This window comes from Tachyglossus aculeatus, chromosome 1, assembly GCF_015852505.1.
Source record: "Tachyglossus aculeatus isolate mTacAcu1 chromosome 1, mTacAcu1.pri, whole genome shotgun sequence".
NCBI lineage: Eukaryota > Metazoa > Chordata > Mammalia > Monotremata > Tachyglossidae > Tachyglossus > Tachyglossus aculeatus.
Window position 1 is genome coordinate 2,575,523 of NC_052066.1, and position 26,202 is coordinate 2,601,724.

A 26,202-nucleotide genomic window follows, 5' to 3' on the forward strand; every position below is an offset into this window, starting at 1 on the left:
CCCCCCGTGGGACAACCTGATCATCTTGTAACCTCCCCAGTGCTTAGAACAGTGCTTTGCACATAGTAAGCGCTTAATAAATGCCATTATTATTATTATTATTATTATTATTCTTGCTGCAGCCCAGAGTGAGCGCTCAGTAAATCCTTACCTCCTTCCCCTCCCCACAGCACCTGTATAGATGTATATATCTTTGTACGGATTTATTACTCTATTTTTAAATTTATTTTACTGGTACCTATTTATTCTATTTATCTGATTTTGTGAACGTGTTTCGTTTTGTCGTCCGTCTCCCCCTTCCAGACTGTGAGCCCGCCGTCGGGTAGGGACCGTCTCTCTAGGTTGCCGACTTGGACTTCCCAAGCGCTTAGTACAGTGCTCTGCACACAGTAAGTGCTCAATAAGTATGATTGAATGAATGATTGAATGAATGAATGAATGTATATATGTTTGTACGTATTGATTGACTGATTTTCTGTGCCTCAGTTCCCTCATCTGTCAAACGGCAATTTGGACTTCCCAAGCGGTGAGTACGATGCTTTGCACACAGGAAGCGCTCAATAAATACAATTCAATGAATGAATGAATGAATGGCCGTTATTATTACTATTATTATTATCATTATTATTATTAAATGGCGGGGAACGAGAAGGGGTGACGGGCGACCTCCAACAGGTCAGGGCCGGGGGACGAGACCGCGGCCCAGCGGAGCAGGCCGAAACCCCAAAATGGAGGGGGGTCGGGGCGCCTCCCCCATAGCCGCCCCGGCCCCCCGCGGGGGGCTCTTACCCCGTGTCCTCCATCAGCGCCAACGTAAGACGAGACATCACCCGGTTCCGGGTGTGAGAGCCGGTCATTGCCTCGTTCTGAAATAACAACCGTGGATCGTTATTATTATTATGGCATTCATTCATTCATTCATTCAATCGTATTTACTGAGCGCTTACTGGGTGCAGAGCACTGGACTAAGCGCTTGGGAAGTCCAAGTTGGCAACATCTAGAGACGGTCCTTACCCGACAGCGGGCTCACAGGCTAGAAGTCTGGTACTTGTTAAGTACCATTCATTCATTCATTCATTCATTCATTCAATCGTATTTATTGAGCGCTTACTGTGTGCAGAGCACTGGACTAAGCGCTTGAGAAGGACAAGTTAGCAACATAGAGAGACGGTCCTTACCCACCAGCGGGCTCACAGTCTAGAAGTCTGGTACTTGTTAACTACCATTCATTCATTCATTCATTCATTCAATCGTATTTATTGAGCGCTTACCGGGTGCAGAGCACTGGACTAAGCGCTTGGGAAGTCCAAGTTGGCAACATATAGAGACGGTCCTTACCCACCAGTGGGCTCACAGTCTAGAAGTCTGGTACTTGTTAACTACCATTCATTCATTCATTCATTCATTCAATCGTATTTATTGAGCGCTTACTGTGTGCAGAGCACTGTACTAAGCGCTTGGGAAGGACAAGTTGGCAGCATATAGAGACGGTCCTTACCCACCAGCGGGCTCACAGTCTAGAAGTCTGGTACTTGTTAACTACCATTCATTCATTCATTCATTCATTCATTCATTCAATTGTATTTATTGAGCGCTTACTGTGTGCAGAGCACTGGACTAAGCGCTTGGGAAGTCCAAGTGGGCAGCATATAGAGACAGTCCTTACCCACCAGCGGGCTCACAGTCTAGAAGTCTGGTACTTGTTAACTACCATTCATTCATTCATTCATTCATTCAATCGTATTTATTGAGCGCTTACTGGGTGCAGAACACTGTACTAAGCGCTTGAGAAGGACAAGTTGGCAACATCTAGAGACGGTCCCTACCCATCAGTGGGCTCACAGTCTAGAAGTCTGGTACTTGTTAACTACCATTCATTCATTCATTCAATCGTATTTATTGAGCGCTTACTGGGTGCAGAGCACTGTACTAAGCGCTTGGGAAGTCCAAGTTGGCAACATATAGAGACGGTCCTTTCCCAACAGCAGGCTCACAGTCTAGAAGTCTGGTACCTGTTAACTACCATTCATTCATTCGTCCATTCATTCAATCGTATTTATTGAGCGCTTACTGTGTGCAGAACACTGTACTAAGTGCTTGGGAAGTACAAGTTGGCAACATATAGAGACGATCCTTACCCAAGAGCGGGCTCACAGTCTAGAAGTCTGGTACTTGTTAAGTACCATTCATTCATTCATTCATTCATTCAATCGTATTTATTGAGCGCTTACTGGGTGCAGAGCACTGGACTAAGCGCTTGGGAAGTCCAAGTTGGCAACATAGAGAGACGGTCCTTGCCCAACAGCGGGCTCACAGTCTAGAAGTCTGGTACTTGTTAACTACCATTCATTCATTCATTCAATCGTATTTATTGAGCGCTTACTGGGTGCAGAACACTGTACTAAGCGCTTGGGAAGTCCAAGTTGGCAACATATAGAGATGGTCCTTTCCCAACAGCAGGCGCACAGTCTAGAAGTCTGGTATTTGTTAACTGCCATTCATTCATTCAATCATATTTACTGAGCGCTTACTGGGTGCAGAACACTGTACTAAGCGCTTGGGAAGTCCAAGTTGGCAACATCTAGAGATGGTCCTTTCCCAACAGCAGGCGCACAGTCTAGAAGTCTGGTATTTGTTAACTGCCATTCATTCATTCAATCATATTTACTGAGCGCTTACTGTGTGCAGAGCACTGTACTAGGCGCTTGGGAAGTCCAAGTTGGCAGCATATAGAGATGGTCCTTGCCCAACAGTGGGCTCACAGTCTAGAAATCTGGCACTTGTTAACATTCATTCATTCATTCATTCATTCATTCGTATTTATTGAGCGCTTACTGTGTGCAGAGCACTGGACTAAGCGCTTGGGAAGTCCAAGTTGGCAAGTTGGAAGTACAAATTGGATGACGCCAGTGGCGGGGCGGGGTGTCCCGTCCCATCCCGTCCCGTCCCATCCCTTTCCATCCTGTCCCATCCCACCCCATCCGGTCCCGTCCCATCCCGTCCCTTCCCGTTATTACTCTATTTTTTTATTTATTTATTTTACTTGTACCTATCTATTCTATTTATTTTATTTTGTTAGTATGTTTGGTTTTGTTCTCCGTCTCCCCCTTCTAGACTGTGAGCCCAATGTTGGGTAGGGACCGTCTCTATGTGTTGCCAACTTGGACTTCCCAAGCGCTTAGTCCAGTGCTCTGCACACAGTAAGCGCTCAATAAATACGATGGATTGATTGATTGATCTAGTCCCTTCCCATCCCGTCCCATCCCTTCCTGTCCCATCCCGTCCCGTCCCACGCCATCCTGTCCCTTCCCTTCCCATCCCGTCCCATCGCGTCCCTTCCCATCCTGTCCCGTCCCACCCCATCCCATTAAGCAGCAGCGTGGCTCAGTGGAAAGAGCCCGGGCTTTGGAGTCAGAGGTCATGGGTTCGAATCCCAGCTCCGCCACATGTCTGCTGTGTGACCTTGGGCAAGTCACTTCACTTCTCTGAGCCTCAGTTCCCTCACCTGGCAAATGGGGATGACGACTGTGAGCCCCACGTGGGACAACCTGATCACCCTGTAACCTCCCCGGCGCTTAGAACAGTGCTTTGCACATAGGAAGCGCTTAACAAATGCCATTATTATTATTATTATTATTCTTATCCCGTCCCGTCCCATCCTGTCCCTTCCCATCCCGTCCCATCCCATCCCTTCCCATCCCGTCCCGTCCCATCCCATCCTGTCCCTTCCCATCCTGTCCCGTCCCATCCCTTCCCATCCTGTCCCGTCCCTTCCCATCCCGTCCCATCCCTTCCCATCCCGTCCCGTCCCATCCCATCCTGTCCCTTCCCATCCTGTCCCGTCCCATCCCTTCCCATCCCGTCCTGTCCCTTCCCATCCCGTCCCGTCCCATCCCTTCCCATCCCATCCTGTCCCTTCCCATCCCTTCCCATCCTGTCCCGTCCCATCCCTTCCCATCCCGTCCCGTCCCATCCCTTCCCATCCCGTCCTGTCCCATCCCATCCCTTCCCATCCTGTCCCGTCCCATCCCTTCCCATCCTGTCCCGTCCCATCCCTTCCCATCCCGTCCCGTCCCATCCCTTCCCATCCCGTCCCGTCCCATCCCTTCCCATCCCGTCCTGTCCCATCCCATCCTGTCTCTTCCCATCCTGTCCTGTCCCATCCCTTCCCATCCTGTCCCGTCCCATCCCTTCCCATCCCGTCCCATCCCTTCCCATCCCGTCCCATCCTGTCCCTTCCTATCCCGTCCCGTCCCACCCCATCCCATCCTGTCCCGTCCCGTCCCATCCTGTCCCTTCCTATCCCATCCCGTCCCATCCTGTCCCTTCTCATCCTGTCCCGTCCAGTCCCTTCCCATCCCGTCCCGTCCCTTCCCATCCCGTCCCGTCCCATCCCTTCCCATCCCATCCTGTCCCTTCCCATCCCTTCCCATCCCGTCCCGTCCCATCCCTTCCCATCCCGTCCCATCCCATCCTGTCCCTTCCCATCCTGTCCCGTCCCATCCCTTCCCATCCCGTCCTGTCCCATCCCATCCCTTCCCATCCTGTCCCGTCCCATCCCTTCCCATCCTGTCCCGTCCCATCCCTTCCCATCCCGTCCCGTCCCATCCCTTCCCATCCCGTCCCGTCCCATCCCTTCCCATCCCGTCCTGTCCCATCCCATCCTGTCTCTTCCCATCCTGTCCTGTCCCATCCCTTCCCATCCTGTCCCGTCCCATCCCTTCCCATCCCGTCCCATCCCTTCCCATCCCGTCCCATCCTGTCCCTTCCTATCCCGTCCCGTCCCACCCCATCCCATCCTGTCCCGTCCCGTCCCATCCTGTCCCTTCCTATCCCATCCCGTCCCATCCTGTCCCTTCTCATCCTGTCCCGTCCAGTCCCGTCCCGTCCCGTCCCATCCCTTCCCGTCCCGTCCCGTCCCGTCCCTTCCCATCCCATCCCATCCTGTACCACCCTGTCCCGTCCCATTCCATCCTGTCCCACCCCATCCCGTCCCGTCCCATCCCATCCCATCCCGCCCCATCCCGTCGCTGGGCACTGACCTCCAGCAGGCGCTTCTCCCAGTGGTTGAGCTCGGTCCCGGGGCCGCCCTGGTTTTCCAGCTCCAGCCCCTCCAGGCTCGGGCAGGCAAAGTGGGCCCGGGCCTCCGCCTTGGGGGGCCACAAGTGGCGTCCAGTTGGGCCCCGGGGCCGCCCCCCGCCCTCTGTGAGGACGCCCCTCCTTCCCCGGGGGACCACCCGTCCATCCACCGTCCCCCCTCCCGGCCCTCGCCTCATCCCGGCGCGGGGGGCACTCACTACGACGCGGGGGGTGACCAGGAGGGTGACTCGATGGCGCAGGACCTTCTGGCCGCGGACGTGCCACAGACGCTCGGCCCCCCGGGCCACCCGCTCGCTCCACTGGTACAGGCCGAGGCTGCGGGGAGGGGCGGCCCGTCAGTCCGTCATTCAATCCTATTTATTGAGCGCTTACCGGGTGCAGAGCACTGGACTGAGCGCTTGGGAAGTCCAAGTCGGCAACATCTAGAGACGGTCCCTACCCACCAGCGGGCTCCCAGTCTTGAAGTCTGGTACTTGTTAAGTACCATTCATTCATTCATTCATTCATTCAATCGTATTTATTGAGCGCTTACTGTGTGCAGAGCACTGTACTAAGCGCTTGGGAAGTCCAAGTCGGCAACATCTAGAGACGGTCCCTACCCACCAGCGGGCTCCCAGTCTTGAAGTCTGGTACTTGTTAAGTACCATTCATTCATTCATTCATTCATTCAATCGTATTTATTGAGCGCTTACTGTGTGCAGAGCACTGTACTAAGCGCTTGGGAAGTCCAAGTCGACAACATCTAGAGACGGTCCCTACCCAACAGCGGGCTCACGGTCTTAGAAGTCTGGTACTTGTTAAGTACCATTCATTCATTCATTCATTCATTCATTCAATCGTATTTATTGAGCGCTTACTAGGTGCAGAACACTGTACTAGGCGCTTGGGAAGTCCAAGCTGGCAACATATAGAGATGGTCCCTACCCAACAGTGAGCTCACGGTCTTAGAAGTCTGGTACTTGTTAAGTACCATTCATTCATTCATTCATTCATTCAACTGTATGTACTGAGCGCTTACTGTGCGCAGAGCACTGTACTAAGCGCTTGGGAAGTCCAAGTTGGCAACATATAGAGACGGTCCCTACCCAACAGTGGGCTCACAGTCTAGAAGTCTGGTACTTGTTAAGTACCATTCATTCATTCATTCATTCATTCATTCAATCGTATTTATTGAGCGCTTACTAGGTGCAGAACACTGTACTAGGCGCTTGGGAAGTCCAAGCTGGCAACATATAGAGACGGTCCCTACCCAACAGTGAGCTCACGGTCTTAGAAGTCTGGTACTTGTTAAGTACCATTCAGTCATTCATTCATTCAACTGTATTTACTGAGCGCTTACTGTGCGCAGAGCACTGTACTAAGCGCTTGGGAAGTCCAAGTTGGCAACATATAGAGACGGTCCCTACCCAACAGTGGGCTCACAGTCTAGAAGTCTGGTACTTGTCAAGTACCATTCATTCATTCATTCATTCATTCATTCAATCGTATTTATTGAGCGCTTACTGGGTGCAGAGCACTGGACTAAGCACTTGGGAAGTACAAGTCGGCAACATCTAGACGGTCGCTACCCACCAGCGGGCTCACGGTCTTGGAAGTCTGGTACTTGTTAAGTACCATTCAGTCATTCATTCATTCAACCGTATTTACTGAGCGCTTACTGTGTGCAGAGCACTGGACTAAGCGCTTGGGAAGTCCAAGTTGGCAACATCCAGAGACGGTCCCTACCCAACAGCGGGCTCACGGTCTTAGAAGTCTGGTACTTGTTAAGTACCATTCAGTCATTCATTCATTCAACCGTATTTACTGAGCGCTTACTGGGTGCAGAGCACTGGACTAAGCGCTTGGGAAGTACAAGTTGACAACATCTAGAGACGGTCCCTACCCATCAGTGGGCTCACAGTCTAGAAGTCTGGTACTTGTTAAGTACCATTCATTCATTCGTTCATTCATTCAATTGTATTTATTGAGCGCTTACTGGGTGCAGAGCACTGGACTAAGCGCTTGGGAAGTCCAAGTTGACAACATCTAGAGACGGTCCCTACCCATCAGTGGGCTCACAGTCTAGAAGTCTGGTACTTGTTAAGTACCATTCATTCATTCATTCATTCATTCAATCATATTTATTGAGCACTTACTGTGTGCAGAGCACTGGACTAAGCGCTTGGGAAGTCCAAGTCGGCAACATAGAGAGACGTTTCCTACCCAACAGCGGGCTCACAGTCTAGAAGTCTGGTACTTGCTAAGTACCATTCATTCATTCATTCAATCGTATTTATTGAGTGCTTACTGTGTGCAGAGCACTGGACTAACCGCTTAGGAAGCACAAGACAGCAACATCTAGAGACGGTCCCTACCTAACAGCGGGCTCACAGTCTAGAAGTCTGGTACTTAGGTACCATTCATTCATTCAATTGTATTTATTGAGCGCTTACTGGGTACAGAGCACTGGACTAAGCGCTTGGGAAGGGCAAGTCGGCAACATCTAGAGATGGTCCCTACCCAACAGTGGGCTCACGGTCTTAGAAGTCTGGTACTTGTTAAGTACCATTCATTCATTCATTCATTCATTCATTCATTCAATCGTATTTATTGAGTGCTTACTGGGTGCAGAGCACTGTACTAGGTGCTTAGGAAGTCCAAGTCAGCAACATCTAGACGGTCGCTACCCAACAGCGGGCTCACAGTCTTAGAAGTCTGGTACTTGTTATGTACCATTCATTCATTCAATCGTATTTATTGAGTGCTTACTGTGTGCAGAGCACTGTACTAGGCGCTTGGGAAGTCCAAGTTGGCAACATCTAGAGACGGTCCCTACCCATCAGTGGGCTCACAGTCTAGAAGTCTGGCACTTGTTAAGTACCATTCATTCATTCATTCATTCATTCAACCGTATTTATTGAGCGCTTACTGTGTGCAGAGCACTGGACTAAGCGCTTGGGAAGTCCAAGTTGGCAACATCTAGGGACGGTCCCTACCCAACAGTGAGCTCACAGTCTTAGAAGTCTGGTACTTGTTAAGTACCATTCAGTCAGTCATTCATTCATTCATTCAACCGTATTTATTGAGCGCTTACTGTGTGCCGAGCACTGTACTAAGCGCTTGGGAAGTCCAAGTTGGCAACATAGAGAGATGGTCCCTACCCGACAGCGGGCTCACTGTCTAGACGAGTCTAGAAGTCTAGAAGAGTGGGCCCTCCGGCCGCCCCCCGCCGTTCCCCACCGCGTCCTCCTCCCCCGGGAGCTCCTCAATCAACCCAGGGCTGGGGAAACGCTCAGTACAGTGAGAAGCAGCGTGGCTCAGTGGAAAGAGCCCGGGCTTTGGAGTCGGAGGTCATGGGTTCAAATCCCGGCTCTGCCGACTGTCAGCTGTGTGACTTTGGGCAAGTCACTTCACTTCTCTGGGCCTCAGTTCCCTCATCTGTCAAATGGGGATGAAGTCTGTGAGCCCCCCGTGGGACAACCTGATCACCTCGTAACCTCCCCAGCGCTTAGAACAGTGCTCTGCACATAGTAAGTGCTTAATAAATGCCACCATCAACCCAGGGCCGGGGAAACGCTCAGTACGGTGAGAAGCAGCGTGGCTCGGTGGAAAGAGCCCGGGCTTTGGAGTCGGAGGTCATGGGTTCAAATCCCGGCTCTGCCGACTGTCAGCTGTGTGACTGAGGGCAAGTCACTTCACTTCTCTGGGCCTCAGTTCCCTCATCTGTCAAATGGGGATGAAGTCTGTGAGCCCCCCGTGGGACAACCTGATCACCTCGTAACCTCCCCAGCGCTTAGAACAGTGCTCTGCACATAGTAAGTGCTTAATAAATGCCATCATCAACCCAGGGCTGGGGAGACGCTCAGTACAGTGAGAAGCAGCGTGGCTCGGTGGAAAGAGACCGGGATTTGGAGTCGGAGGTCATGGGTTCAAATCCCGGCTCTGCCAACTGTTAGCTGTGTGACTGTGGGCAAGTCACTTCACTTCTCTGAGCCTCAGTTCCCTCATCTGGAAAATGGGGATGAAGACTGTGAGCCCCCCCGTGGGACAACCCGATCACCTTGTAACCTCCCCAGCGCTTAGAACAGTGCTCTGCACACAGTAAGTGCTCAATAAAAACGATTGAATGAATGAATGAATAATGATAATAACTATGGTATTTGTTTGGCGCTTACTATATGCCAGGCACTGTTCTAAGCGCCGGGGCGGATCCGAGCCGATCGGCTTGGACACGGCCCCTGTCCCACGTGGGGCTCGCGGTCTCAATCCTCGTTTTCCAGATGAGGTGACTGAGGCCCAGAGACGAGAAGTGACTTGTCCAAGGTCACACAGCAGACGAGTGGCGGAGCCGCGATTAGAACCCAGATCCTGCCGACTCCCAAGCCCGGGCTCTGTCCACTAGGCCATGCTGCCCTTCCAGACCGTGAGCCCGCTGTCGGGTAGGGACCGTCTCTAGATGTTGCCGACTCGGACTTCCCAAGCGCTTAGTCCAGTGCTCTGCACACAGTAAGCGTTCGATAAATACGATTGAATGAACGAATGAATACAGAAAGTGCTCAAAAATTGTGACTGAGTCAATGAATGTACATATTTACTACTCTATTTATTTTGGCAATGATGTGCATCTACCTTTACTTCTGCTCATCTGTATATATGTACATAATTATTACTCTATTGATTCATTTGTTTTACTTGTACATATTTATTACTGTGTACAGTGCTCTGCATGCAGTAAGCGCTCACTAAATACGATTGAATGAATGAATTACTCCATTTATTTTACTTGTACATACTTATTCTATTTATTTTATTCTGTTAATATGCTTTGCTTTGTCGTCTGTCTCCCCCTTCTAGACTGTGAGCCCGCTGTTGGGTAGGGACCGTCTCTAGATGTTACCGACTTGGACTTCCCAAGCGCTTAGTCCAGTGCTCTGCACACAGTAAGTGCACAATAAATACGACTGAATGAATGAATGAATGAATGAATGAATCCCCATTTTCCAGATGAAGATGGGGGAATACCCACTCCCCATTCCCCCTCTGACCGTGAGCCCCGGGTGGGACAGGGATCCCATCCTATCTCATTCATTCATTCATTCAATCGTATTAAGCGCTTACTGTGTGCAGAGCACTGGACTAAGCGCTTGGGAAGTCCAAGTTGGCAACATATAGAGACAGTCCCTACCCAACGGTGGGTTCACAGTCTAGAAGGGGAGTCTGATGGGTGGTGTGTACCGCAGCGCTGGGCGCAGCGTCAGCGCGGGCCGGAGGGTCTGACCTGCGGTTGAAGGGCGGCAGGCCGTTGGCGTATCTGGGCGTCAGGGGCTGACCAGCGTCATCGTAGTAGAAGGCGAACAGGCCGGCGGAGAAGCCCTGGGTGCGGGGAGAGACGAGGGGCTGGGGTCACGACCCCCACCCCACCCGACGGCTTCCTCCCTTGCCCCCCATTTCATTCATCCATCCATTCATTCAATCGTATTTTCATTCATCCATCCGTTCATTCAATCGTATTTTCATTCATCCATCCGTTCATTCAATCGTATTTTCTTTCATCCATCCGTTCATTCAATCGTATTTTCATCCATCCATCCGTTCATTCAATCGTATTTTCATTCATCCATCCGTTCATTCAATCGTATTTTCATTCATCCATCCATTTATTCAATTGTATTTTCATTCATCCTTTCGTTCATTCAATTGTATTTTCATCCATCCATCCGTTCATTCAATCGTATTTTCATTCATCCATCCGTTCATTCAATCGTATTTTCATTCATCCATCCGTTCATTCAATCGTATTTTCATTCATCCATCCGTTCATTCAATCGTATTTTCATTCATCCAGCCGTTCATTCAATCGTATTTTCATCCATCCATCCATTCATTCAATCGTATTTTCATCCATCCATCTGTTCAATCGTATTTTCATTCATCCATCCGTTCATTCAATCGTATTTTCATTCATCCATCCATTCATTCAAACGTATTTTCATTCATCCATCCATTCATTCAATCGTATTTTCATTCATCCATCCAATCGTATTTTCATCCATCCGTTCATTCGATCGTATTTTCATTCATCCATCCGTTCATTCAATCGTATTTTCATCCATCCATCCGTTCATTCAATCGTATTTTCATCCATCCATCCGTTCATTCAGTCGTATTTTCATCCATCCATCTGTTCATTCAATCGTATTTCATCCATCCATCCGTTCATTCAAACGTATTTTCATTCATCCATCCATTCATTCAATCGTATTTTCATTCATCCATCCAATCGTATTTTCATCCATCCGTTCATTCGATCGTATTTTCATTCATCCATCCGTTCATTCAATCGTATTTTCATTCATCCATCCGTTCATTCAATCGTATTTTCATTCATCCAGCCGTTCATTCAATCGTATTTTCATCCATCCATCCATTCATTCAATCGTATTTTCATCCATCCATCTGTTCAATCGTATTTTCATTCATCCATCCGTTCATTCAATCGTATTTTCATTCATCCATCCGTTCATTCAATCGTATTTTCATTCATCCATCCATTCATTCAATCGTATTTTCATTCATCCATCCAATCGTATTTTCATCCATCCGTTCATTCGATCGTATTTTCATTCATCCAGCCGTTCATTCAATCGTATTTTCATCCATCCATCCATTCATTCAATCGTATTTTCATCCATCCATCTGTTCAATCGTATTTTCATTCATCCATCCGTTCATTCAATCGTATTTTCATTCATCCATCCGTTCATTCAATCGTATTTTCATTCATCCAGCCGTTCATTCAATCGTATTTTCATCCATCCATCCATTCATTCAATCGTATTTTCATCCATCCATCTGTTCAATCGTATTTTCATCCATCCATCCGTTCATTCAATCGTATTTTCATTCATCCATCCGTTCATTCAATCGTATTTTCATTCATCCAGCCGTTCATTCAATCGTATTTTCATCCATCCATCCATTCATTCAATCGTATTTTCATCCATCCATCTGTTCAATCGTATTTTCATTCATCCATCCGTTCATTCAATCGTATTTTCATTCATCCATCCGTTCATTCAATCGTATTTTCATTCATCCAGCCGTTCATTCAATCGTATTTTCATCCATCCATCCATTCATTCAATCGTATTTTCATCCATCCATCTGTTCAATCGTATTTTCATCCATCCATCCGTTCATTCAATCGTATTTTCATTCATCCATCCGTTCATTCAATCGTATTTTCATTCATCCATCCGTTCATTCAATCGTATTTTCATCCATCCATCCGTTCATTCAATCGTATTTTCATTCATCCATCCGTTCATTCAATCATATTTTCATCCATCCATCTGTTCATTCAATCGTATTTTCATTCATCCATCCGTTCATTCAATCGTATTTTCATTCATCCATCCATCCATTCAAACGTATTTTCATTCATCCATTCATTCATTCAATCGTATTTTCATTCATCCATCCAATCGTATTTTCATCCACCCGTTCATTCGATCGTATTTTCATCCATCCATCCGTTCATTCAGTCGTATTTTCATCCATCCATCCGTTCATTCAATCGTATTTTCATCCATCCATCCATTCATTCAGTCATATTTTCATCCATCCATCTGTTCATTCAATCGTATTTCATCCATCCATCCGTTCATTCAATCGTATTTTCATCCATCCATCCGTTCATTCAATCGTATTTTCATTCATCCACCCATATATTCAATCGTATTTTCATTCGTCCATCCATTCATTCAATCGTATTTTCATTCATCCATCCGTTCATTCAATCGTATTTTCATTCATCCATCCATTCATTCAATCGTATTTTCATTCATCCATCCATTCAATCGTATTTTTTATCCATCCATTCATTCAATCGTATTTTCATTCATCCATCCATTCATTCAAACGTATTTTCATTCATCCATTCATTCATTCATTCAATCGTATTTTCATTCATCCATCCAATCGTATTTTCATCCACCCGTTCATTCGATCGTATTTTCATCCATCCATCCATTCATTCAGTCGTATTTTCATCCATCCATCCGTTCATTCAATCGTATTTTCATCCATCCATCCGTTCATTCAGTCGTATTTTCATTCATCCATCCGTTCATTCAATTGTATTTTCATCCATCCATCCGTTCATTCAATCGTATTTTCATCCATCCATCCGTTCATTCAATCGTATTTTCATTCATCCATCCATACATTCAATCGTATTTTCATTCGTCCATCCATTCATTCAATCGTATTTTCATTCATCCAACCATTCATTCAATCGTATTTTCATTCGTCCATCCATTCATTCGATATTTTCATTCATCCATCCGTTCATTCAATCATATTTTCATTCTTCCATCCATTCATTCAATCATATTTTCGTTCATCCATCCATTCATTCAATATTTTCATTCATCCATCCATCCATTTATTCAATCATATTTTCGTTCACCCATCCATTCATTCAATATTTTCATTCATCCATCCATCCATTCATTCAATCATATTTTCGTTCATCCATCCATTCATTCAATATTTTCATTCATCCATCCATCCATTTATTCAATCATATTTTCGTTCACCCATCCATTCATTCAATATTTTCATTCATCCATCCATCCATTCATTCAATCATATTTTCATTCATCAATCCATCAATCAATCAGTAAATCGTATTTATTGAGCGATTACTGTGTGCAGAGCACTGGACTAAGTGCTAGGGAAGTACAAGTTGGCAACATACAGAGACAGTCCCTACCCAACAGTGGGCTCACAGTCTAAAAGGGGGAGACAGAGAACAAAACCAAACATACTAACAAAATAAAATAAATAGAATAGATATGTACAGGTAAAATAAATAAATAAATAGAGTAATAAATATGTACAAACATATATACATATATACAGGTATATATGCATATATATGTATATATGTATATATATGTATATATGTATACGAATATGAATCCATATATGCATCCATCCATTCATTCAATCGTATTTTCATTCATCCATCCGTTCATTCAATCGTATTTTCATTCATCCATCCATTCACTCAATCATATTTTCGTTCATCCAGCCATTCATTCAATCGCATTTTCATCCATCCATCCGTTCATTCAATCGCATTTTCATTCATCCATCCGTTCATTCAATCATATTTTCATTCATCCATCCAATTGTACTTTCATTCATCCATCCGTTCTTTCAATCGTATTTTCATTCATTCATCCATCCGTTCTTTCAATCATATTTTCATCCATCCGTTCATTCAATCGTATTTCATCCATCCATCCGTTCATTCAATCGTATTTTCATCCATCCATCCGTTCACTCAACCGTATTTTCATTCATCCATCCATTCAAAGGTATTTTCATTCATTCAGTCAATCGTATTTAATAAATGCCATTGTTCAATCAATCAATCAATCGTATTTACTGAGCGCTTACTGTGTGCAGAGCACTGTACTAAGCGCTTGGGAAGTACAAGTTGGCAACATCTAGAGACGGTCCCTACCCAACAGCGGGCTCACAGTCTAGAAGGGGGAGACAGACGACAAGACAAAACATATTAACCAAATAAAATAAGTAGAATAAGCATGTACAAATAAAATTAATAAAAATAAATATTCATTCATTCATTCAATCGTATTTATTGACTGCTTACTGCGTGCAGAGCACTGGACTAAGCACTTGGGAAGTCCAAGTCGGCAGCATATAGGGACGGTCCTTACCCAACAGTGGGCTCACAGTCTAGAAGGGGGGGACAGACGACAAGACAAAACATATTAACCAAATAAAATAAGTAGAATAAGTATGTACAAATGAAATTAATAAAAATAAATATTCATTCAATCGTATTTATTGAGTGCTTACTGCGTGCAGAGCACTGTACTAAGTGCTTGGGAAGTCCAAATTGGCAACATCTAGAGACAGTCCCTACCCGACGGCGGGCTCACAGTCTAGAAGGGGGAGACAGACGACAAGACAAAACATATTAACCAAATAAAATAAATAGAATAAGTATGTACAAATAAAATTAATAAAAATAAATATTCATTCATTCATTCATTCAATTGTATTTATTGAGCTCAATAAATACGATTGATTGATTGAGCTCTTACTGCGTGCAGAGCACTGTACTAAGCGCTTGGGAAGTCCAAGCTGGCAGCATATAGAGCCGGTCCCTGCGCAACAGCGGGCTCACAGTCCAGGAGGGGGAGACGGACGACAAAACAGAACATATTAACAAAATAAAATAAATAGATTAAATATGTACAAATAAAATAGAGTAATAAATCCGTACAAACATATATCCATATATCCCCCCTTCTAGACTGTGATCCCGCTGTTGGGTAGAGACCGTCTCTCTATGTTGCCAACTTGGACTTCCCAAGCGCTTAGTCCAGTGCTCTGCACACAGTAAGTGCTCAATAAATATGACTGAATGAATGAATGAATTACTCTATTTATTTATTATACTTGTACATATTTATTCTATTTATTTTATTTGGTGAATATGTTTGGTTTTGTTCTCTGTCTCCCCCTTCTAGACTGTGAGCCCACTACTGGGTAGGAACTGTCTCTATATGTTGCCAACTTGTACTTCCCAAGCGCTTAGTCCAGTGTTCTGCACCCAGTAAGCGCTCAATAAATATGATTGAATGAATGAATTACTCTATTTTACTTGTACATATTTATTCTATTTATTTTATTCGGTTAATATGTTTGGTTTTGTTGTCTGTCTCCCCCTTCTAGACTGTGAGCCCACTGTCGGGTAGGGACCGTCTCTAGATGTTGCCAACTTGGACTTCCCAAGCGCTTAGTCCAGTGCTCTGCACACAGTGAGCGCTCAATAAATACGATTGAATGAATGTGTGGAACACATTTATCTATTTTACTTGTACATATTTATTCTATTTATTTTATTTGGTGAATATGTTTGGTTTTGTTCTCTGTCTCCCCCTTCTAGACTGTGAGCCCGCTGTTGGGTAGGGAATGTCTCTATGTGTTGCCAACTTGTCCTTCCCAAGCGCTTAGTACAGTGCTCTGCACACAGTAAGCGCTCAATAAATACGATTGAATGAATGAATTACTCTATTTATTTATTTTACTTGTACATATTTATTCTATTTATTTTATTCTGTTAATATGTTTTGTTTTGTTGTCCGTCTCCCCCTTCTAGACTGTGAGCCCGCTGGTGGGTAGGGACCGTCTCTAGATGTTGCCAACTTGGACTTCACAAGCGCTTAGTCCAGTGCTCTGCGCACAGTAAGCGCTCAATAAATACGATTGAATGAATGAATTACTCTATTTATTTATTTTACTTGTACATATTTATTCTATTTATTTTATTCTGTTAATATGTTTTGTTTTGTTGTCCGTCTCCCCCTTCTAGCCTGTGAGCCCACTGTTGGGTAGGGACCGTCTCTAGATGTTGCCAACTCGGCCTTCCCAAGCGCTTAGTCCAGTGCTCTGCACACAGTAAGCGCTCAATAAAGACGATTGAATGAATGAATAACTCTATTTATTTTACTTGTACATATTTATTCTATTTATTTTATTTGGTTAATATGTTTGGTTTTGTTGTCTGTCTCCCCCTTCTAGACCGTGAGCCCGCCGTCGGGTAGGGACCGTCTCTAGATGTTGCCAACTTGGCCTTCCCAAGCGCTTAGTCCAGTGCTCTGCACACAGTAAGCGCTCAATAAATACGATTGATTGATTGATTGATCCAGGTGCCGTGGGGAGGGGAAGGAGGTAAGGCGGAGGGGATGGGGAGGGGGCTGAGTGTGGGAAGGGGGATCATCATCATCATCATCAATCGTATTTATTGAGCGCTTAGCACTGTACTAAGCGCTTGGGAAGTCCGAGTTGGCAACATCTAGAGACGGTCCCTACCCAAGATGAGGACGGGGAGGAATTTGGGGAGCGGGGCGGAGGCCCGGGACTCACCAGCGCGTGGACGACTTCGTGCTTCACGGTGGACAGCAGGCCCTCGAACTCCTGCGGCCGGGCGGAGATGGCGGCGGGGCAAAGGTTGGCGTAGCCGGCCACCGGCCTGAGGGAAGACGGGCCATCCCGCGTTGGCCCCCGGCCCGGAGACCAGGGCCGGGCGGCCACACAGTCCCCAGGTCCCCTGGCGTGAAGGGTTTGGGAATGGTATTTGGTAGGCGCTTACGATGGGCCGGGCACGGGGCTCAGTCGGAAGGGCCCGCTGTTTCTCCTTTCCGGACTGCGAGCCCGCTGTCGGGTAGGGACCGTCTCTAGACGTCGCCGACTTGGACTTCCCAAGCGCTTAGTCCAGTGCTCTGCACACGGCAAGCGCTCAATAAATAGGATTGAATGAATGAATGAACGTCCACATGTTTTGTTTCGTCGTCCGTCTCCCCCTTCTAGACTGTGAGCCCGCTGTCGGGTAGGGACCGTCTCTAGACGTTGCCGACTTGGACTTCCCAAGAGCTTAGTACAGTGCTCTGCGCACCGTAAGCGCTCAATAAATAGGATTGAGTGAATGAATGAAAGAGCCTGTTGTTGGGTAGGTCTACATGTTGCCAACTTGGACTTCCCAAGTGCTTAGTACAGTGCTCTGCCCACGGCAAGCGCTCAATAAATACGATTGAGGGAATGAATGAAAGAGCCCGTTGTTGGGTAGGGACTGTCTCTGTATGTTGCCGACTTGGACTTCCCAAGCGCTTAGTACAGTGCTCTGCCCACGGCAAGCGCTCAATAAATAGGATTGAGGGAATGAATGAAAGAGCCTGTTGTTGGGTAGGGACCGTCTCTAGATGTTGCCAACTTGGACTTCCCAAGCGCTTAGTACAGTGCTCTGCACGGTAAGTGCTCAATAAATAGGATTGAGTGAACGAATTAAAGGGCCTGTTTTTGAGTAGGGACCATCTCTAGACTTCCCAAGCGCTTAGTACAGTGCTGTGCACAGGGTAAGCGCTCAATAAATAGGATTGAGTGAATGAATGAAAGAGCCCGTCGTTGGGTAGGGACCGTCTCTAGATATTGCCGACTTGGACTTCCCAAGCGCTTAGTCCAGTGCTCTGCACATGGTAAGTGCTCAATAAATAAGATTGAATGAATGAATGAATTACTCCATTTATTCTACTTGTACATATTTATTCTATTTATTTTCTTTTGTTAAGATGTTTTGTTTTGTCGTCCGTCTCCCCCTTCTAGACTGTGAGCCCGCTATCGGGTAGGGACCGTCTCTAGATGTCGCCGACTTGGACTTCCCAAGCGCTTAGTCCAGTGCTCTGCACACGGCAAGCGCTCAATAAATAGGATTGAGTGAATGAATGAAAGAGCCTGTTGTTGGGTAGGTCTACATGTTGCCAACTTGGACTTCCCAAGCACTTAGTACAGTGCTCTGCCCACGGCAAGCGCTCAATAAATACGATTGAGGGAATGAATGAAAGAGCCCGTTGTTGGGTAGGGACTGTCTCTAGACGTCGCCGACTTGGACTTCCCAAGCGCTTAGTCCAGTGCTCTGCACACGGCAAGCGCTCAATAAATAGGATTGCGTGAATGAATGAAAGCCTGTTGTTGGGTAGGGACCGTCTCTAGATGTTGCCAACTTGGACTTCCCAAGCGCTTAGTACAGTGCTCTGCATGGTAAGTGCTCAATAAATAGGATTGAGAGAATGAATGAAAGGGCCTGTTGTTGGGTAGGGACCATCTCTAGACTTCCCAAGCGCTTAGTACAGTACCCTGCACACGGCAAGCGCTCAATAAATAGGACTGAATGAATGAATGAAAGAGCCTGTTGTTGGGTAGGGACTGTCTCTAGATGTCGCCGACTTGGACTTCCCAAGCGCTTAGTCCAGTGCTCTGCACATGGTAAGTGCTCAATAAATAAGATTGAATGAATGAATGAATTACTCCATTTATTCTACTTGTACATATTTATTCTATTTATTTTCTTTTGTTAAGATGTTTTGTTTTGTCGTCCGTCTCCCCCTTCTAGACTGTGAGCCCGCTGTCGGGTAGGGGCCGTCTCTAGATGTTGCCGACTTGGACTTCCCAAGCGCTTAGTACAGTACTCTGCACACGGTAAGTGCTCAATAAATAGGATTGAATGAATGAATGAAAGAGCCCGCTGTTGGGTAGGGACTGTCTCTAGATGTTGCCAACCTGGACTTCCCAAGCGCTTAGTCCAGTGCTCTGCACACAGTGAGCGCTCAATAAATAGGATTGAATGAATGAATGAAAGAGCCCATTGTTGGGTAGGGACTGTCTCTAGATGTCGCCAACTTGGACTTCCCAAGCGCTTAGTCCAGTGCTCTGCACACGGTAAGCGCTCAATAAACACAAATGAATGAATGATATACAGGATACATCCTGTATACATCCTGATATACTGGATGTATATCTTGTATATATGTTTGTACATATTTATTACTCTATTTATTTATTTATTTTACTTGTACCTATCTATTCTATTTATTTTATTTGGTTAATATGTTTGGTTTTGTTCTCTGGCTCCCCCTTCTAGACTGTGAGCCCACTGTTGGGTAGGGACTGTCTCTAGATGTTGCCAACTTGGACTTCCCAAGTGATTAGTCCAGTGCTCTGCACACAGTAAGCGCTCAATAAATATGATTGATTGATTGATTAGTACAGTGCTCTGCACATGGTACGCACTCAATAAACAGGATTGAATGAATGAATGAAAGAGCCCGTTGTTGGGTAGGGACCGTCTCTAGATGTTGCCAACTTGGACTCCCCAAGCGCTTAGTGCAGTGCTCTGCACACAGTAAGCGCTCAATAAATACGATTGAAGGAATGAATGAAAGAGTCCGTTGTCGGGTAGGGACCGTCTCTAGATGATGCCAACTTGGACTTCCCAAGAGCCTAGTCCAGTGCCCTGCACACAGTAAGCGCTCAATAAATACTATTGAATGAATGAATGAAAGAGCCCGTTGTTGGGTAACAAATGCGCTTCCTATGTGCAAAGCACTGTTCTAAGCGCTGGGGAGGTTACAAGGTGATCGGGTTCTCCCATGGGGGGGCTCACAGATTTAATCCCCATTTTACAGACGAGGTCACCGAGGCTCAGAGAAGTTAAGTGACTTTCACATGTCACACAGCAGACATATGGCGGAGCTGGGATTCGAACCCATGACCTCTGACTCCCAAGCCCGGGCTCTTTCCACTGAGCCAAGCTGCTTCTTTATAATAATAGTAATAATGGTATTTATTAAGCGCTTACTACATGCAAAGCACTGTTCTAAGCACTGGGGGGGAAACAAGGTGATCAGTTTGTCCCATGTGGGGCTCACAGTCTTAATCCTCATTTTACAGATGAGGTCACTGAGGCTCAGAGAAGTTAAGTGACTTTCCCAATGTCACACAGCAGACACATGGCAGAGCCGGAATTCGAACTCATGACCTCTGACTCCAAAGCCCGGGCTCTTTCCACTGAGCCACGCGGCTTCCAGGGGGGAAAATCCAGGGGGGTGGGGGTCTAGGGTTTGGGGTCCTGGGGTGGGCCACGTGGGGGTCACACAGAGGTCCTGTGGGGTGGAGGGCCCGGTGGGGCAGGAGTTTGGGGTTCTCCATTCATTCATTCATTCATTCAATCGTATTTATTGAGCACTTACTGTGGGCAGAGCACTGTACTAAGCGCTTGGGAAGTCCAAGTTGGCAACATCTAGAGACAGTCCCGACCCAACAGCGGGCTCACGGTCTATGTGCAAAGCACCGTTCTAAGCGCTGGGGGGGATACAAGGTGAACAGGTTGTCTCACGGGCGGCTCACGGTCTTCATCCCCATTTTACAGATGAGGTCACTGAGCTCAGAGAAGTTAAGTGACTTGCCCAAGGTCACACAGCAGACATGGGGTGGAGCTGGGATTTGAACCCGTGACCTCTGACTCCAAAGCCCGGGCTCTTTCCACTGAGCCACGCTGCTTCTTTATAATAATAGTAATGATGGCATTTATTAAGCACTTACTACGTGCAAAGCACTGTTCTAAGCGCTGGGGAGGTTACAAGGAGATCAGGTTGTGCCATGGGGGGGGCTCACACTCTGAAAACCCATTTTACAGATGAGGGAACTGAGGCCCAGAGAAGTGAAATGACTTGCTTAAAGTCACCCAGCAGACAAGTGGCGGAGCCAGGATTTGAACCCATGACCTCTGACTCCAGAGCCTGGGGTCTTTCTACTGAGCCACGCTGCTTCTTTATAATAATAGTAATAATGGCATTTATTAAGCACTTACTACATGCAAAGCACTGTTCTAAGCGCTGGGGAGGTTACAAGGGGATCAGGTTGTCCCACAGGGGGGCTCACACTCTGAATTCCCATTTTCCAGATGAGGGAACTGAGGCCCAGAGAAGTGAAGTGACTTGCCCAAAGTCACACAGCAGACATATGGCGGAGCTGGGATTTGAACCCATGACCTCTGACTCCAGAGCCTGGGGTCTTTCTACTGAGCCACGCTGCTTCTTTATCATAATAGTAATAATGGCATTTATTAAGCGCTTACTACATGCAAAGCACTGTTCTAAGCGCTGGGGAGGTTACAAGGGGATCAGGTTGTCCCACAGCGGGGCTCACACTCTGAATTCCCATTTTCCAGATGAGGGAACTGAGGCCCAGAGAAGTGAAGTGACTTGCCCAAAGTCACACAGCTGACAGTTGGCGGAGCCGGGATTTGAACCCATGACCTCTGACTCCAAAGCCCGGGCTCTTCCCACTGAGCCACGTGTGTTGCCTTAGTCTCATTCATTCATTCATTCATTCATTCAATCGTATTTATTGAGCGCTTACTGTGTGCAGAGCACTGTACTAAGCGCTTGGGAAGTCCAAGTCGGCAACATCTAGAGACAGTCCCTACCCGACAGCGGGCTCACGGTCTAGAAGATGGCAGGGTCCGGGGGTCTCCAGGGTCAGGGGTCGTGGCGAGGGAGGGTCTTGGGTCCCGGGGGTGGGGGTCATTCATTCATTCATTCATTCAATGATATTTATTGAGCGCTTACTGTGTGCAGAGCACTGTACTAAGCGCTTGGGAAGTCCAAGTTGGCAACATCTAGAGACGGTCCCTACCCAGCAGCAGGCTCACAGTCTAGAAGGGGGAGACAGACAACAAAACAAAGCATATTCACAAAATAAAATAAATAGAATAAGTATGTACAAATATAATAAATAAAAATAAATATTAATTCATTCATTCAATCTTATTTCTTGAGCGCTTACTGTGCGCACAGCACTGTACTGAGCGCTTTGGAAGTACAAGTTGGCAACATCTAGAGACGGTCCCTACCCAACAGCGGGCTCACAGTCTAGAAGGGGGAGACAGACGACAAAACAAAGCATATTAACAAAATAAAATAAATAGAATAAGTATGTACAAATAAAATAAATAAAAATAAATATTCATTCATTCATTCATTCAATCGTATCTATTGAGCGCTTACTGTGTGCAGAGCACTGTACTAAGCGCTTGGGAAGTCCAAGTTGGCAACATCTAGAGACGGTCCCTACCCAACAGCGGGCTCACAGTCTAGAAGGGGGAGACAGACAACAAAACAAAGCATATTCACAAAATAAAATAAATAGAATAAGTATGTACAAATATAATAAATAAAAATAAATATTAATTCATTCATTCAATCTTATTTCTTGAGTGCTTACTGTGCGCACAGCACTGTACTGAGCGCTTTGGAAGTACAAGTTGGCAACATCTAGAGACGGTCCCTACCCGACAGCGGGCTCACAGGCTAGAAGATGGCAGGGTCTGGGGGTCTCCGGGGTCAGAGGTCGTGGCGAGGGAGGGTCTTGGGTCCCAGGGGGTGGGGGTCATTCATTCATTCATTCAATCGTGTTTATTGAGCGCTTACTGTGCGCAGAGCACTGTACTGAGCGCTTGGGAAGTCCAAGTTGGCAACATCTAGAGACGGTCCCTACCCGGCAGTGGGCTCACAGTCTAGAAGGGGGAGACAGACAACAAAACAAAACATATTAACAAAATCAAATGAATAGAATAAACATGTAGAAGTAAACTAAATAGAGTAATAAATGCATACAAACATATATCCTTATATACAGGTGCTGTGGGGAGGGGAAGGAGGTAAGGTTGGGGGGATGGAGAGGGAGAGGAGGTCCCGATGAGGCAGGGGTCTGGGGGTCTCCAGGGTCAGAGGTCATGGAGAGGGAGGGTCTCGGGTCCCAGGGGGTGGGGGTCATTCATTCATTCATTCATTCAATCGTATTTATTGAGCGCTTACTGTGCACAGAGCACCGTACTAAGCACTTGAGAAGTCCAAGTTGGCAACATCTAGAGACGGTCCCTACCCGACAGCGGGCTCACAGGCTAGAAGGGGGAGACGGACGACAAAACCAAGCATATTAACAAAATAAAATAAATAGAATAAGTATGTACAAATAAAATAAATAAAAATAAATATTCATTCATTCGTTCATTCAATCGTATTTCTTGAGCGCTTACTGTGTGCACAGCACTGGACTGAGAGCTTGGGAAGTCCAAGTTGGCAACATCTAGAGACGGTCCCTACCCAACAACGGGCTCACAGTCTAGAAGGGGGAGACAGACGACAAAACAAAGTATATTAACAAAATAAAATAAATAGAATAAGTATGTACAAATAAAATAAAAAAAAATAAATATTCATTCATTCATTCAATCACATTTATCGAGCGCTTACTGTGCGTACAGCACTGTACTGAGCGCTTGGGAAGAACAAGTCCAACATATAGAGACGGTCCCTACCCAACAGAGGGCTCACAGTCTAGAAGATGGCAGGGTCCGGGGGTCTCCAGGGTCAGAGGTCGTGGCGAGGGAGGGTCTTGGGTCCCAGGGGGTGGGCGTCATTCATTCATTCATTCAATCGTGTTTATTGAGCGCTTACTGTGTGCAGAGCACTGTACTGAGCGCTTGGGAAGTCCAAGTCGGCAACATCTAGAGACGGTCCCTACCCGACAGCGGGCTCACAGTCTAGAAGATGGCAGAGTCCGGGGGTCTCCAGGGTCAGAGGTGGTGGCGAGGGAGGGCCTTGGGTCCCAGGGGTGGAGGTCATTCATTCATTCATTCAATCGTATTTATTGAGAGCTTACGGTGCACAGAGCACTGTACTGAGCGCTTGGGAAGTCCAAGTCAGCAACATCTAGAGACGGTCCCTACCCAACAGTGGGCTCACAGTCTAGAAGGGGGAGACAGACGACAAAACAAAGCATATTAACAAAATAAAATAAATAGAATAAGTATGTACAAATAAAATAAATAAAAATAAATATTCATTCATTCATTCATTCAATCGTATCTATTGAGCGCTTACTGTGTGCAGAGCACTGTACTGAGTGCTTGGGAAGAACAATTTGGCAACATCTAGAGACGGTCCCTACCCGACAGCGGGCTCACAGTGTAGAAGACGGCAGGGTCCGGGGGTCTCCAGGGTCAGAGGTCGTGGCGAGGGAGGGTCTTGGGTTCCAGGGGGTGGGGGTCATTCATTCATTCATTCAATCGTATTTATTGAGCGCTTACTGTGTGCAGAGCACTGTACTGAGCGCTTGGGAAGTCCAAGTCGGCAACATCTAGAGACGGTCCCTACCCGACAGCGGGCTCACAGTCTAGAAGACGGCAGGGTCCGGGGGTCTCCGGGGTCGGAGGTGGTGGCGAGGGAGGGTCCCGACGAGGTCAGGGGTCAGGGGTCAGGGGGTCACCTGTCGGTGTGGGCTTCCTGCTGGCAGTACGCGGCGTAGGCGATGACGGTCTGGCGGACGCAGCGGGCAGTGGTCCGGGCGCTCACGTAGAGCACGAAGTCGGCGTCGCGGATGCCCTGGCCGTCCGGGGGGCCCGACGGCCCGCACTGCCACTCGCCCTCGCTGCAGGCGCGGCATTGCTGCCCACCCGCCCGGCCCCCGCCGACACCACGCGTCAGGCGCCCGGGCCCCCCGAAAACCCCCGGCCCACCGAGCCCCGGGGCCGTTACACCTCCTACCCCCCCCGCCCATTTAGGCCCACGTCAATCCATCAATCAATCGTATTTATTGAGCGCTCACGGTGTGCAGAGCACTGGACTAAGCGCTTGGGAAGACCCGCCCCTGGCCTGTGAGCCCACCGTCGGGTAGGGACCGTCTCTAGATGTTGCCAACTTGGACTTCCCAAGCGCTTAGTCCAGTGCTCTGCACACAGTTGGAACTCAATAAATACGATTGAATGAATGAATGAAGGAATTTATTACTCTATTTTACATGTCCATATTGACTATTCTATTTATTGTGTTAATGATGTGCATCGAGCTTTAATTCTATTTGTTCTGAGGACTTGACACCTGTCCACATGTTTGGTTTTGTCGTCTGTCTCCCCTTTCTAGACTGTGAGCCCACTGTTGGGTAGGGACCGGCTCTATGCCAACTTGGACTTCCCAAGCGCTTAGTACAGTGCTCTGCACACAGTAAGCGCTCAATAAATACGATTGATTGATTGATTCCCAAGCGCTTAGTCCAGTGCTCTGCACACCGCTGGCACTCAATAAATACGATTGAATGAATGAATGAATTTATTACTCTATTTTACTTGTCCATATTGACTATTCTATTTATTGTGTTCATGATGTGCATCTAGCTTGATTTCTACTTATTCTGATGACTTGACACCTGTCCACATGTTTGGTTTTGTTGTCTGTCTCCCCTTTCTAGACTGTGAGCCCGTTGTTGGGTCGGCAACATCTGTATATGTTGCCAACTTGGACTTCCCAAGCGCTTAGTCCAGTGCTCTGCACACAGTAAGCGCTCAATAAATATGATTGATTGATCTAGCTTTATTTCTATTTATTCTGATGACTTGACACCTGTCCACATGTTTGGTTTTGTTGTCTGTCTCCCCTTTCTAGACTGTGCGACCGTTGTTGGGTCGGGACCGTCTCTATATGTTGCCAACTTGGACTTCCCAAGCGCTTAGTCCAGTGCTCTGCACACAGTGAGCGCTCAATAAATACGACTGAATGAAATCGGGTTGGACACAGTCCCTGTCCCACATGGAGGACATGGTCTCAGTCCCCATTTTACAGAGGAGGGAACTGAGGCCCAGAGAAGCGAAGTGATTTGCCCAAGGCCACACAGCCGACAAGCGGCAGA

At 47.0% G+C, this 26,202-nt stretch overlaps 1 protein-coding gene across 1 annotated transcript in view; it reads right to left on the reverse strand.

Annotated features, from left to right (window-relative positions):
• LMLN (leishmanolysin like peptidase) overlaps positions 1-26,202 on the reverse strand; it is an 89,168-nt gene that overhangs the window by 38,917 nt on the left and 24,049 nt on the right. The window contains exons 6-11 of the mRNA XM_038743586.1: positions 24,787-24,965; positions 17,050-17,155; positions 10,358-10,452; positions 5,298-5,415; positions 5,043-5,150; positions 790-866 (exon numbers count right to left, since the gene is read on the reverse strand). Coding sequence (XP_038599514.1) covers positions 790-866; positions 5,043-5,150; positions 5,298-5,415; positions 10,358-10,452; positions 17,050-17,155; positions 24,787-24,965 — 683 coding nt within the window. The remainder of the gene's footprint in view (positions 1-789; positions 867-5,042; positions 5,151-5,297; positions 5,416-10,357; positions 10,453-17,049; positions 17,156-24,786; positions 24,966-26,202) is intronic.